Genomic DNA, 12500 nt, shown 5'->3' with positions numbered 1-12500 from the left:
TACTAGATGTATTTGTCTGGATCCTTTTAAAACATGAGCCAGCAGCAAGTCAAAATCCCAGGAAACTTAAGACCATCAAACCATGAGGCTCAAAGCCGCCAGTAATAGCACACCCCACTTCACTCTGACTGGGTATTTGTGGACAGGCAGTGGGAAGCCAAAAAGGTCCAGTCGGGCTAGACGTCAGCTCGACTTCTCTATCGCCTGTTTGTTGCTTGTTTTTCTACGATGGCCCTATTTTAAGACCTCACTGCTTGACAGCAAAATTGCTGCACAGTTTAACTGACTCCAAAGGGAAGGGACTGAAGCGAGTGTTGTTTTTGTTTTTTGATCGGGCACAGTGCTGGACGACCAGCAGAACCCGCGGCTGATTAAGGACCTGCTGCAGGACCTCAGCTCCACGCTGTGCACGCTCATCAGGGAGGTGGGCAAGTCGGTGTTGGTGGGGAACATCAACATCTGGGTCTGTCGCCTGGAGACCATTCTCACCTGGCAACAGCAGCTCAACAACCTGCAAATTCCAAAGGTACCACCGGCCGCATCTGCACTGTAGTACCTACTGTATCTGTCCGTTTGTCCTTATGTCTGTCTGGTAAACTGTTGAAATCCATCCATCTTCACTTTTATAGATATTTGTACACTGGATTCATGCATGTATGTAGTCAGCTGTATGAGAGCAGTCATCTGCCTGTTTGTCCTTATGTCTGTCTGGTAAACTGTTTAAATCCATCCATCTTCACTTGTGTTTGTATTTGCACACTTGTATTTGTACACTTCATTTATGCAGTTGGCTGTATTAGAGCAGTCATCTTGGTCCATGTGAAGAATGACTTTTAGCTATAGCAGCGAACATTGCCATAACAACACATTACGTTCTATGTTCCGCGTTTCATAGCAACTGACCGGTGGGATGACCCTCAGTGACCTCCCGCTACACATGCAGAACAACATCCTGTACAAGTTCTCCGATGCCTCTGACATCATCAACCTGGGCCAGGCCACGCCCACTCTGCGCGTGCTCAGTGAGGACCGGCATCTGTGGAAGAAGCTGTGCCAGTTCCACTTCGCCGAGAAACAGGTAGGAGTCGTAGCAGTGTGTGCGTGTGCGTGTGCGTGTGCGTGTGCGTGTGCGTGTGCGTGTGCGTGTGCGTGTGCGTGTGCGTGTGTGCGTGTGTGTGGTAAGGCAAGGCAAGGCAAGGCAGTTTATTTACATAGCACATTTCATACATACTGTAAGTGCAATTCAAAGTGCTTCACACAGACGGAATCGCAGTCTTCCCAAACTGGGGCTGGTTTCCAATGCATGGATTAACCATAGTCCCGGACTGACTGCTCTTATTGTCCAGAGGAAATCTCTATTGAAGTTCTCTTTTAGTGCAAGACAAGGCTTAATCCATGTATTGAAAACCGGCCCATTGTCAGGGTACAACTGTCTGTTGTAAACATAAGTGGGAATGAGGTGTTCAGAATGTCAGAACTATGTGTGTATGTGTGAGCATGTGTGTATTTGTGCTTCTGTGTTTGTGTGTGTGTGTGTGTGTGTGTATGTGCACGAGTGTGTATGTATTTGTGTTTTGTCTGTGTGTGGGCATGATTGTGTATTTGTGTGTGTGTGTGTGTGTGTGTGTGTGTGTGTGTGTGTGTGTGTGTGTGTGTGTGTGTGTGTGTGTGTGTGTGTGTGTGTGTGTGTGTGTGTGTGTGTGTGTGTGTGTGTGTGTGTGTGTGTGTGTGTGTGTGTGTGTGTGTGTGTGTGTGTGTGTGTGTGTGTGTGTGTGCGCGAGTGTGTATGTATTTGTGTTTGTGTGTGTGTGTGTCTGTGTGTGGGCATGTTTGTGTATGGGTGCGTTTGCGTGTGTGTGTGTGTGTGTGTGTGTGTGTGTGTGTGTGTGTGTGTGTGTGTGTGTGTGTGTGTGTGTGTTTAGCCAAAGAGATGATCCAAGTCCTTTCCCTACATGTGGCTTCTCTGATGTCAATTTCAATTCAATTTAATTTCACTTCTAGAGCGCCAAAACATTACACATGTCTCATGGCGCTTTACAGAGTGTTAAACAGATGTGTGACAGACATGATGTGTTCTCATGAGAAGTCATTGCTGCTGTTTCATTCAGTCATTCGTATTGAGTTAAGAAATCTTGCATCAGCAGCAAAGCAAAATCCACCAAAACAGCAACCTCTAATTCCAACACTGGCTGTGCTCCAGGCTGCAGTGAAGCGGCCATTCTCAGTTTGACCACCAGAGAGCTCTGTACGCACACAGGAGTTTTTCTCAGCTCTCTGAGGTGTTGGAGTGAGATCAGGCTTTTGAAACTTACCACAAACCTCCTTGTCAGAATAACAGCAGAGGGATCTACATACGTGTGTGTGTGTGTGTGTGTGTGTGTGTGTGTGTGTGTGTGTGTGTGTGTGTGTGTGTGTGTGTGTGTGTGTGTGTGTGTGTGTGTGTGTGTGTGTGTGTGTGTGTTGGAGCCACTCATTGGTTTTCTTTGCTGAATACATTGAAGTTTGAGGATTTTAATTAATTTATGTAACACTGTTAAGTAGGCAAGATTAGTTTCCTCACAATCGACTCTGCCTCACACCCCCTCAATGGGAAAAACGATTGGACCTGACCCAGACATGAATATTTAGGCCAGTTAGAATACACAGATTGACCCTTAATCTGACTAGTCCAAGCTCGGTCATTGAGTTTGAGTAGCAAATAGTTTTGTTTTGAAAAGGTGCTGGAGTGTTTTGAAGTTCTGATAGATAGATAGATAGATAGATAGATACTTTATTGATCCCCAAGGGGAAATTCAAGTGGAATTGAATTGGCACTGTGTTGACTGGTGTCCCCTGTGTTGTGGTGCAGTTTTGCAGACACCTGGTACTGTCAGAGAAAGGCCACGTGGACTGGAAGCTCATGTATTTCACACTCCAGAAGTATTACCCCAAGAAGGAGCAGTACGGAGACACCCTCCACTTCTGCAAACACTGCAGCATCCTCTTCTGGAAGGTACTCTCTCTCTCTCTCTCTCTCTCTCTCTCTCTCTCTCTCCTTTTTATTTTACCTCTTCAAATTCTCTTTGCTCTGTACTTTCCTCCTCTTCCTCCCCCCTCTCTCTCCCCCCTCTCTTTCGCTTCTCCAACTCTGAGCTCTCCTCCTCCTCCCCTCCTCCCCTCCTTGTCTCTCTTTTGGCCTCCTCAGTTCTCCTCTGCCCTCCTTCTTTACCTCTCCTCCGTTTCCTGCCTATATCCCCCTTTTCCTACTAGTCCCTCAGTTTCCCGCTCAAATCCCCCTTTCCTCTCAGTTTCCTCTCTTCTTTACTAGTCCCTTTGTTTCCTTCCTTTTCTGCGCCGCTCTCCTTTACGGCTCCCCTTCTCTTTGCTGTTAGCGCACCGCTCACGCTAAGTCTCTTTACAATGCATTCCTTATGTGTGGAGGGCTAGCTAGCTCTCATGCTGTTAGCGCTCACGCTAAGTCTCTCTACAATGCATTCCTTATGTGTGGAAGGCTAGCTAGCTCTCATGACGCACGCGGTGGATTACCTGCTAAAACTACGGCTAATAATCGTGTGCTAATAATCTTAATGAAATTCCTCATGGCCAGCCAAGGATTAAAAGAAGGGGGGGGGGGGGGGGGGGGCAAGCAAACACTAGCAAATCAGAGAGCTCGCTCTCTTTCTTTCTCTCTCTCTCTCTCTCCTTTTACTCTCTTTTTCCCCTCCCTCTTTCCTTCTCCAGTCTCAGAGGGCAGAGGGTCATGTCCGTCACTGGTGATCCTCTGCCAGGAAGCATTAGCTACCGTATGGAGACTTACGGCACATTTAGCCGACAAACACATTTTTCCAGTCAATGCAAACAAGTCCATACATGACTAAAAGAGGCTGATAAATGACTATTAGCATAATTTTTTTAAACACATCATAAATCAATCTTGAGAATATTAATATGTGGTGTTACTGTGATAATTAGCTCAATCCCCCTTGCTTACCAACACTCCCTCCTTTTCCCGTATAACCTTTAACCTTTGACCTCTCCCATCCATGTCACTTCCTTCCTTCCTGTTCCTCTCCTTGATGTCCGATCAGGACCGGCACCTGGCTTTACTCTTCAAGGTACTCACTCAGTCCTCTCTTTCTCTCTCAATTTTCTCTTGTCTTTCTTTCCCCTCTCCATCCACATCCTTTCTGTGGTTTCACCTGTTTTCTCTCACTTCACCAACCTCAACCTCTCCACCAACCCCAACCTTTCAACCTCATTCTCGTGATGACCATTCAGGTCTCCTCAACCCCAACCTCTCCACCGATCGCATTCTCGTGATGACCATTCAGGTCTCATCAACCCCAACCTTTCCACCAATCGCATTCTCATGATGACCATTCAGGTCTCATCAACCCCAACCTTTCCACCAATCGCATTCTCATGATGACCATTCAGGTCTCATCAACCCCAACCTTTCCACCAATCGCATTCTCATGATGACCATTTCAGGTGTCATCAGGTCAATTGATCCAGTGTTTAAGTTCGGCATGTTGTATCTTGCGTCAGTGGTTCACATGAGAGTAATTAGTGTATGATGACTCCTAATCACTCATCCATCCTGTCCTCTGCTTAACTTACATATTGCGTTACGTTGTCATGTCGCCCATTCAAACACTCTCATACCTCCTTCAGCCACATTCTTGTGTGACTTACGTTACCTGTACATTGCATTTGTTCATATATTATGTACTCAGTGATCAATATTCTCACAGATAGTACACACTCATGATGCAGTACATGCTTACACACTCACAAACACATACACAGACACACACGTACACACACGTACTGTATGTCTCACTATGTCTCTCTCTTTGCCAGGACTCTGGACATCCGTGCACGGCCAACGACCCAGACAACTGCCTCATGCCGGTGTCACCTCAGCACTTCATAGACCTCTTCAAGTTCTAGAGGCTTCCGGAATGCACTTCAAAACAAACAAAAAAACAAACAAAAAAACTGCCTAGGACTGTTCTGATCTCCCTTCTAGAACCTTCTCTCCCCTCTTCCTACACATGTCCATGGACAGGGGAGAAAAACAAGAAGCCTTTTTTCTGTGTCGACTGTGTGTCCGTGTGTGGTGTTTATGTGTGTGTGAGTGTGTGTCTGTGTATGTGCTTATGTGTGCATGAGTGTGAGCGTCATGCGTTTTTTTTTTCTTTTTCACCCAAACTTCTAAGGGCTTACTAGAATGATGTCATTTGGGATCACTCAATACGATTGTGTTTCCGCACACCACATCATGTAACCTGACACTGAGCAAGGAGGAAGAGAGGGACACAAGAGATGGAGAAAAGAGGAGAAGGACTTCAGAATGTGTACGACTGGACTGGAGGGATATCGCTACGGCAACAGCTGGATTTCTAACGAGGAGTCTCGTTTGGGAGAGACGACTCTTTCATATTGTCGCACGGCAAACCCTTACCAGCAGTGTCTCTTGGCCGACACTGAGTATGTTAAATGTTATTATACTTATTATAATTATTGTTATTATGACTATTTTTTGTTTGTTTCCGTTAGTAACTGAATGCACGTTGGAAAGGGTAGCTGGTAGGTCTATGTTTACGTTCGTCATTCTTCTTTCTGTAGACTGTTGCGGTGCCGAGCAAGAAGGCGTCAACACTAAAAACAAAAACTGAAAAACGTTTGTTTGTGCGTTTGCCATACAAAAACAAAAAAAAACACAATGCTGAAATTTTCATACACTTTTTTTTTCATATCCGTTTGTGGAGGTAGAGAAAAAACAAACTGAGACAGCACTATTTATGAAACCGAGTATTTTATATCCTTGTTCTGGGTTTTGTAATGTAATGTACCTTTATCATTCCAATTATTGATTATTGATGCTTACCTGTATGGGAGGAAAAAATATGATGGAAGATGTTGGTTTAAGTCATGCATTTGCATGAACATGGTTTACTATAGTAATTAAAAACTCTGATTGCTGAGCAAGCTCTGTTGTGGATACAGTGGAGATTCCCCATCAACAGCCAAGGCTGTCCCTCACATCTTTGGTTGTAAAATCGTGTGTATGGCTGTTCATGGACACTTCTGCTGTGACCTGTGCAGAGAAACAGAGGGGCATCAAGTGGAGCCTTGTGGAAAATATCAACATGTGACATGACATACCTGATATTATGGTTGCCTTTTGTAAGCGAAACACAACTCATTGATTTTAACTTTTTATATCAATTGACCTTATGGTATATCTAGAAACATACTGCTACATGTTCAATCTGTATTTCAAAGGTTCAGTTGGTAAGTGTGTCCAAAGAGGACATAATGGTGTCATCCAGCACCCAAACATCCAAGCTCCCGATGACATGAACGTCAGGGTAGAACTCTGCCTGCATTGTGAGTGTACGTAAAGGAGAGTGGTGCTTTAGCAGGCATGAAGTGTGCAATCATATCAACAGCTTCACACTGAGCAAGTGCACTATTTGTCAACTGCTTGGCAGGAAGGGCCTATAATTCTACAGCAATTACATTTTTGTGTAATTTTAAGGGCTTCCATCTATGTGTGTAATTACCCAGAGTCCTCAGCGGTGGCCCCCCATGTTGCCAACGAGCTCATATATAGTGACGGTTAAACTGATCTGGAGCCAGTGAGTACAGTGACGCTTCTCATAGACCTCTGACATTTTCTACAGCAAGGACCCCAAAGCTGCCCATCTTTGCCCGTCTGGGATCCAAGTACCATTTTTGCCCATATAAGGAGATCCAGGTACCATCTTTGCCCATATAAGGAGATCTGGATCTGAAAGATGACAGCTTTGGGTCCGTTTTGCAGGCGGAATTCAGATCACTTTTTGAAAATGGTTCTTGGGGTGCCATATAGAACCATGCCGGCTTTAAAGAACTTATAGGGGTTCCTTTGATTGTTTAAAGTAACATTTAGAATAGAATAGAATAGAATATATACTTTTTTGATCCCGTGAGGGAAATTCAGTTCTCTGCATTTAACCCAATTTAACCGAATTAGTGAACACACAGCACACAGTGAACACACAGTGAGGTGAATCACACAACCCAGAGCAGTGAGCTGCCTGCCCAACCAGCGGCGCTCGGGGAGCAGCGAGGGGTTAGGTGCCTTGCTCAAGGGCACTTCAGCCCTTTTAGGGACATTTAGGGGTGCCATATATGAGACATGCAATAGAACCATTTTTGGTTGTACTGTATATAGCAGTATTCCCCAACCTTTTTCCTTAAAGGCCCACTTGCCTGTGTCTAAGATAAGCCAGGGCCACCTATACCCGAACTCCTACCCACATACACAGACATTGTTTTATTCAACAATCGGGGTCCGGGGATGAATTTCGAATGCCTAGCCCAGCCTGAGGGTTGCTTACACAAGTTCAGAGGTCAGAGGTAATAAATACAGTAGCCTCATGAATTTAATGTGGAACAAAACTATGTTTTATACATTTAATCTGCGGATATATAATGTTGGTAATCTCACAACCTCAGCTCAGGCACCATTGTGCGGACCGGACCCCCTGCAATCACTGGCGGCCCCTAATGGGGTCCATGGACCCCAGGTTGGGAACCACTGCAATACATCACCTTCTTGCTCTAAGAGTGTAGCATCACAACGCTGCAGGTAGGGAGGTGGATGACTAGACAGCTGGTTCTGGATCAGGGTAAGTGGTCACCTGCACCCGCGCACCTGACAGGGGAACTACACCAGGCGCGTACCTGAGGCGCTCCGTTCGCAACACGCAAAATCCATTTTAGAAGGCTGGTCTATTTTATTTTTCGAATGTACGTGCCACTGTTGCGTCTGGTGTAGTTATTATTTTATTTAAGTATATTTTTTGGCCTTTTTGCCTTTATTAGTATAGGACAGTGAAGAGGTACTGTAGACAGGAAACAAGTGGGAGAGAGAGATGGGGCGGGATCGGGATATGACCGCAGGCCGGATTGGAACCTGGGTCCACAGCGCCCCCCCTGGTGTAGTGATTATTAACTGCTGCAACATAGTATACACGTTGTGAACGGAGCGCTTCAGTTCCGCTCCTGATGTATCTCCCCTGTGAGGGACAGGGCCAGGGGTGTGTGAGGGACAGGGCCAGGGGTGTGTGTGGGACAGGGCCGGGGGTGTGTGTGGGACAGGGCCGGGGGTGTGTGTGGGAGAGGGCCGGGGGTGTGTGTGGGACAGGGCCGGGGGTGTGTGTGGGACAGGGGCCGGGGGTGTGTGTGGGACAGGGCCGGGGGTGTGTGTGAGGGACAGGGCCAGGGGTGTGTGTGGGACAGGGGTGTGTGTGGGACAGGGCCAGGGGTGTGTGAGGGACAGGGGTGTGTGAGGGACAGGGCCAGGGGTGTGTGAGGGACAGGCCCAGGGGTGTGTGTGAGGGACAGGGACAGGGGTGTGTGAGGGACAGGGACAGGGGTGTGTGTGAGGGACAGGGACAGGGGTGTGTGTGAGGGACAGGGACAGGGGTGTGTGAGGGACAGGGCCAGGGCTGTGTGTGAGGGACAGGGACAGGGGTGTGTGTGAGGGACAGGGACAGGGGTGTGTGTGAGGGACAGGGACAGGGGTGTGTGAGGGACAGGGCCAGGGGTGTGTGAGGGACAGGGCCAGGGGTGTGTGAGGGACAGGGCCAGGGGTGTGTGAGGGACAGGCCCAGGGGTGTGTGAGGGACAGGGCTAGGTGTGTGTGAGGGACAGGGCCAGGGGTGTGTGAGGGACAGGCCCAGGGGGGTGTGTGAGGGACAGGGACAGGGGTGTGTGTGAGGGACAGGGCCAGGGGTGTGTGTGAGGGACAGGGCCAGGGGTGTGTGAGGGACAGGCCCAGGGGGGTGTGTGAGGGACAGGGACAGGGGTGTGTGTGAGGGACAGGGCCAGGGGTGTGTGTGAGGGACAGGGCCAGGGGTGTGTGAGGGACAGGGCCAGGGGTGTGTGAGGGACAGGGCCAGGGGTGTGTGTGAGGGACAGGGCCAGGGGTGTGTGAGGGACAGGCCCAGGGGGGTGTGTGAGGGACAGGGACAGGGGTGTGTGTGAGGGACAGGGCCAGGGGTGTGTGTGAGGGACAGGGCCAGGGGTGTGTGAGGGACAGGGACAGGGGTGTGTGAGGGACAGGGGTGTGTGAGGGACAGGGCCAGGGGTGTGTGTGAGGGACAGGCCCAGGGGGGTGTGTGAGGGACAGGGCCAGGGGTGTGTGTGAGGGACAGGCCCAGGGGTGTGTGTGAGGGACAGGCCCAGGAGTGTGTGTGAGGGACAGGGCCAGGGGTGTGTGAGGGACAGGGCCAGGGGTGTGTGTGAGGGACAGGGCCAGGGGTGTGTGAGGGACAGGCCCAGGGGTGTGTGAGGGACAGGGCCAGGGGTGTGTGAGGGACAGGGCCAGGGGTGTGTGTGAGGGACAGGGCCAGGGGTGTGTGTGAGGGACAGGGCCAGGGCTGTGTGTGAGGGACAGGGACAGGGGTGTGTGAGGGACAGGGCCAGGGGTGTGAGGGACAGGGCCGGGGGTGTGTGAGGGACAGGGCCAGGGGTGTGTGAGGACCGAACAGGTGAAGCTGTGCTGTACAGGAGTGCAGTAAGGAGTATGAATGACGACGACACCACGCAGGACTAAAGAATTGGACTTTATTCAACAATCTGTCTCCAAACAACACCTGATATAACACCAGGATTCATTCGTCTCTGCCTTAAGATGCACCTTTCCAGAGGAGTTGCAGCTCCAAGAACTGCCCTTAACAAAACCAGTGCCAGAAAGAGAAATGAATAACCAAAAACAAAAATAAAACCCAAAAAAAAGACAGTAGACCAAATGAGAAACAGTGAAAATGTTTGAAAAACAAATACTGAGAATGGAGGTCAGAGTTTAAGACTTTCTCAGAAGTAGAAAAAACTCGGTGAAGTACTGACAGTTGTCTTGCACTCATTTTTTTTTTGTATTACAGGCCACCAGCAAGGCGCTGAAGTTGTTCATTTATTCTCTCCATTATAAATTTGAAGTTTCATAAAATAGCTCTCTCAAACACAATACACACATCATACATTTACATTTCATGATTGTAATAAAACAGTGAGGATAATCAAAATTGCTGAAGGACATGGACTTAAGAACATGTTGAACCCAGCCACTTACCACTGACCCTGAGGCTGATTGCCCAAACACAGCAGTGAGGCCTACATGATGAGTGGCCAACGGTTGTAAATACCGTCCCACCCAAGCTTGATGAAACCGCCATCGACTGATGAAGTCAGCAACAACTAAGGACAGGAGAATGCACAGCCAGACTGAGCGAAATAAACTACATCTCATGTCATGACAAAGTTCTGCAAATATAGCTTAAATGGACAATTAGAAGAATAATACACACTAAATCAGCTCAGCTAATACTCTCACATTCATTCCATCTAATCTGTGTCAATTTGTCAACAAAAGACAGACGGTCATTTTATAGGCCAGAGGGGGACTGTTTGTTTGTTTGTTTGTTTGTTTGTTTTGGTTGTTTATTGTTTTGATTGTCCCATCATCATCCCCATAGCTGTAGACCTTGACCATTCAATTCAGTCCAGTGTCCACACAGAGTCTTACTTCAGCTCCCGTGTCTCTGTTTCTGACATAAGAGAGTATAACACAAAACTATGGAAAGATTACTTCAGTGTTTAATACTACGTCCCAACCCCCTACACACACACACACACACACACACACACACTCATCCACCTGCCAAGTCTCAACTGTCATTCCCAGCAACACTTGTGTCCTGGGCTGCGTTTCCCAGAGTCGTTAAGAAGCTCTTAAGTGCTAAGAACTTCTTAGGAGCGCTCTAAGAACGTTCTAAGAACGCTCCTAAGAACTTCTTAGCACTTAAGAGCTTCTTAACGAATCTGGGAAACGCGGCCGCAGTCTTAAGCGACCCACACACACAGCATCTCTCCACTGGCCTCGGACACCCCCGGTGTTCCGGCTGCAGCCAAAGGCACTTCTCCCCAGCGCCACCACCAAAGCATCGGGAACGGATTTGGCAAAAGGCTCCATGGCAACCATAGCAACAGGGGCCCCCACCAGCAACACGCAAGACTCTTGTGATGTCTGCTTAGCCAGAGGCAAACCTTTTCAACTTCAAGTTCAGACACACATGCATCCCCCTACAGTACAAGCAGAGTACTGTGTGTGTGTGTGAGTGTGTGTGTGTGTGTGTGTGTGTGTGTGTGTGTGTGTGTGTGTACATGATGTGTATGTGTGAGAGAGAGAGAGAGAGAGAGAGTGTGTGTGTGTGTGTGTGTGTGTGTGTGTGTGTACATGATGTGTATGTGTGAGAGAGAGAGAGAGAGAGAGAGAGTGTGTGTGTGAGTGTGTGTGTGTGTGTGTGTGTGTGTGTGTGTATACATGATGTGTATGTGTGTGTGTGTGAGAGAGAGAGAGAGAGAGAGAGAGAGAGAGAGAGAGTGTGTGTGTGTGTGTGTGTGTGTTTGTGTGTGTTTGTGAGAGAGAGAGAGAGAGAGAGAGTGTGTGTGTGTGTGTGTGTGTGTACATGACAGAGTGTGTGTGTGTGTGTGTAGGAGAGGTGGGGAGTTGGTGGGGGGCGGGGGGGGTGTTGGTATCGTCCCATCGTGTCCGTTCACTTAAGCCCCTCCCACATGTTCTCCGACACGTTTCCGTGACTCCTCCTCCTGATGCCCGCCAGCTTGCCCCTGGCACGAGCCGCCCACCGGACAGCGCTGCCCGCCCCGGAGCCCTCACGCTGCCCGCCGCCGCCGCCGCCGCTGGGGGTGCAGTCTGCCAGGCTGGCATAGCGCCAGTCCTCCAGCGTCACGCCCGCTCTCCAGGAGGGCAGCGAGAGAGACAGCGGAGAGGAGAGGGGCGAGGAGAGGGGCGGGGGGGACAGGGAGAGGGCAGGAACCACCGGGGTAACCGAGGCTACCGGGGCAACAGGGGCAGTAGTGGGCGAAGCGTCTCTCTTCGTCTCGGCCTTCTGCGCCGCGTCGTTGTCGTGGTTATCGTTGTCGTCGTCTCCCGGGTCGCCGGGCAGCTGTGGCGGCTCCCAGCCCTCCATCTTGTCCATCTTGCGCGTGGGCGTGATCTGGCGCATCGTCATGGTGATGCTGTCCCAGAAGCGCTTGTCCTTCTCGCGCTCCAGAGGCTTGGCGCTCCGCTCCTCCTCCTTCAGCTTGCTGCGCGGGACACACACACACACACACACCGGACACAAACACACACACACCGGACGTCAGAGCTCCTGGACACACACGTCACAATTCCCCAAAACTTCAGATATCACACATTTAACAGAATAAAAGACTATTACTATTAAAAGACTGAATACTATTCACCAAAAGTTAGGGATATCTGTCTTTCAGGTGAAATTCAATGTTTCATTACTATACAGAAAGTAATGTTGGCATTCAAAAGTTTAGAGAAGGTCACATCATGTTCACCAGTAAAGGTTATATACCTGTGGATCTTCGGTTCATCCTGAAATCTCACCCTAACACCGAATATCCCTGACTTTTTATGAGTAGTATACAAT

The 12500-nt window shown here is 48.9% G+C and overlaps 2 protein-coding genes across 4 annotated transcripts in view; one reads left to right on the top strand and one right to left on the bottom strand.

Annotated features, from left to right (window-relative positions):
- fbxo25 (F-box protein 25) overlaps nucleotides 1-5967 on the top strand; it is a 19901-nt gene extending 13934 nt beyond the window's left edge. The window contains exons 7-11 of one of the 2 annotated variants that reach the window (XM_062550990.1): nucleotides 342-526; nucleotides 896-1078; nucleotides 2849-2992; nucleotides 4068-4094; nucleotides 4843-5967. In XM_062550990.1, the coding sequence (XP_062406974.1) occupies nucleotides 342-526; nucleotides 896-1078; nucleotides 2849-2992; nucleotides 4068-4094; nucleotides 4843-4932 (629 nt within the window). In that variant the 3' untranslated portion in view covers nucleotides 4933-5967. The remainder of the gene's footprint in view (nucleotides 1-341; nucleotides 527-895; nucleotides 1079-2848; nucleotides 2993-4067; nucleotides 4095-4842) is intronic. The other variant, XM_062550991.1, reaches the window with a different exon arrangement.
- Nucleotides 5968-11518: 5551 nt separating this feature from the next.
- The window catches only part of si:ch211-225h24.2 (uncharacterized protein LOC564539 homolog), a 21163-nt gene continuing 20181 nt past the window's right edge, over nucleotides 11519-12500 (bottom strand). For both annotated transcript variants that reach the window (XM_062550986.1, XM_062550987.1), the window contains one exon: nucleotides 11519-12144. In XM_062550986.1, the coding sequence (XP_062406970.1) occupies nucleotides 11592-12144 (553 nt within the window). In that variant the 3' untranslated portion in view covers nucleotides 11519-11591. The remainder of the gene's footprint in view (nucleotides 12145-12500) is intronic.

The sequence above is a fragment of the Sardina pilchardus genome, chromosome 12, assembly GCF_963854185.1.
Source record: "Sardina pilchardus chromosome 12, fSarPil1.1, whole genome shotgun sequence".
Lineage (NCBI taxonomy): Eukaryota > Metazoa > Chordata > Actinopteri > Clupeiformes > Clupeidae > Sardina > Sardina pilchardus.
Note: the sequence above shows the minus strand (reverse complement) of the source record. Positions and strands in the feature narration are given on the sequence as shown.